The following is a 1718-nucleotide window of genomic DNA, read 5'->3' on the forward strand; positions in this document are numbered from 1 at the left end:
TACCTTGTCAACTTTTTGGACCTGCTCGGTTACTGGTGCACAGGCTACTTTCTGATCCTGCTGATGGAGCATGTTGTGTTCCGCAAAGGCAGCTTTGCCAATTACGACCTGGAGGGCTGGAACGATCCAGATCGATTGCCGCATGGCATCGCTGCCATTGTTGTGTTCCTGGTCGGTGTCGTATGTTGGGTCATGGGCATGGCCGAGACATGGTATGTCGGTCCTCTGGCCCGGCTCTTTGGCCCAGACGGTGGCGACATAGCGAACGAATTCACGTTGGCATTTACGGTCGTCACGTACATACCTCTGCGGTACCTCGAGCGCCGCGTGTTTGGCAAGTAAGCGCGCACGCGGCTGGTTGGTTGGCTCGTTAATCCTTATTAATTCCTTCTTCGGCCTGTCTTAACCCCATCACTCTACGAATCGTGACCCGCCGCAGCCTTCTGCTTCAAGACTCGCCCCTTGGGACCCACCATCTGGCCAAACACAGTCCAAATCAGGTTCATCAAGTCCTCCAAGTCGGAACCCAGCACACCTGGCTCGAATGCGACCGAGTTCGACGTGGTCTTCTGGCAGCCTGGTGCCAGCGAGTTGCTGTCCATCTGGGCATCGATGAACTGCACGGCCTTGCCGATGCCCAGCACCTCGAGCGTCTCGTGGTCAAGGATCCCATTGTTGTAGTTGGTGTACTTGATGTTCGCACCGTTCGCACACCATACATCCACGGTCTTTTCAATGTCGCGCACAGGGATGATCTCGTCATGTTCGGCGTGGTAGATGAACAGCGGCGCTGTCGGCGTCTCCTCCTTCTTCGCACCCATGATCGACTCGTCAAAGATCTCCTGCACGACAGGGTCCCGGAACACGGCAGCTCCCTTGGTCGTCCAGCCCTCGTCCTTGATGTCTGCGTTCATGTACTTGAGGACCACCTGCACCCAGCAGTTGTTTTGCGCATACTCGATCGCTTCACGACCCTTGGGCAGCAGCACGCTATCGACATACTTCTTCGCCTTTGGATACGCATTGATAATACCAGTAATACCAGCAACGATAAAGCCAGCAAAGGTCGTACCCGACGCATACTCAATGGTGCCAGAGAGGTTCGCCGGCGTACCACCAAACGTCATACCAACAATATTCAGCTCCGGCGCATACACGGGGTGCAGACCAGCTGCCCAGCCGAGCGTAAGTGCGCCTCCCGAGTAGCCGTACATGCCGATCTTGGTGTCCTTCGACAGGCCAAGCGGCTCAAAATTGATAGTCGCACGAGCACTGTCTATCGTCATGTATCCCTCCATGCGGCCAGCAGCGAACGCAAGGAGCGGGCCTTCTTTGTCCGGCACAGTCATGATGTATCCCTTGCTGAGGAACGGTAGGAATTCAGCCTCGTCCAGCTGGAAGCCTCCACTGTCCTGCGTAATGGCACCACCCAGGTAGCCATATGACGGAGCACACTGCACACCACACGCATCCACAGCCTCTGAGCCGACCATGAGCTTGTCCTTCTTCGCATTGAATGGCACAAGGATGGTCGTCACCGTGTATTATGGCTCATCAGGGGTGTTTTGGCTGGTGCGGTACATGACTTGGTACGCCTTCTCAACCTTGAAATCGGTAAAGAGGAACTTGGGCGTGATCTCACGCCAGGCCAGGATGTCACCCGGCTTCTTGTGTTGCCAGCCCGAGGGTGGTTTGTAGAACGAGTCCTTATCAGGCGT

The 1718-nt window shown here is 55.8% G+C and overlaps 2 protein-coding genes across 2 annotated transcripts in view; both read right to left on the reverse strand.

Annotated features, from left to right (window-relative positions):
• Positions 1-416: 416 nt before the first annotated feature.
• Malapachy_2050 (putative secretory lipase (family lip)) lies at positions 417-1493 on the reverse strand (the record flags this gene model as incomplete). Its single annotated transcript, XM_018136543.1, has 1 exon — positions 417-1493. One exon carries the CDS (start codon positions 1491-1493, stop codon positions 417-419), a length of 1077 nt encoding a protein of 358 aa, XP_017990032.1.
• A 51-nt stretch (positions 1494-1544) lies between these two features.
• Malapachy_2052 (putative secretory lipase (family lip)) overlaps positions 1545-1718 on the reverse strand; it is a gene marked incomplete at both ends in the record, with an annotated part of 204 nt that continues 30 nt past the window's right edge. Inside the window, one exon of the mRNA XM_018136545.1 lies at positions 1545-1718. This exon is cut by the window's right edge and continues 30 nt beyond it. Coding sequence (XP_017990030.1) covers positions 1545-1718 — 174 coding nt within the window.

This window comes from Malassezia pachydermatis (genome assembly GCF_001278385.1).
Source record: "Malassezia pachydermatis strain CBS 1879 chromosome Unknown scaffold22, whole genome shotgun sequence".
Lineage (NCBI taxonomy): Eukaryota > Fungi > Basidiomycota > Malasseziomycetes > Malasseziales > Malasseziaceae > Malassezia > Malassezia pachydermatis.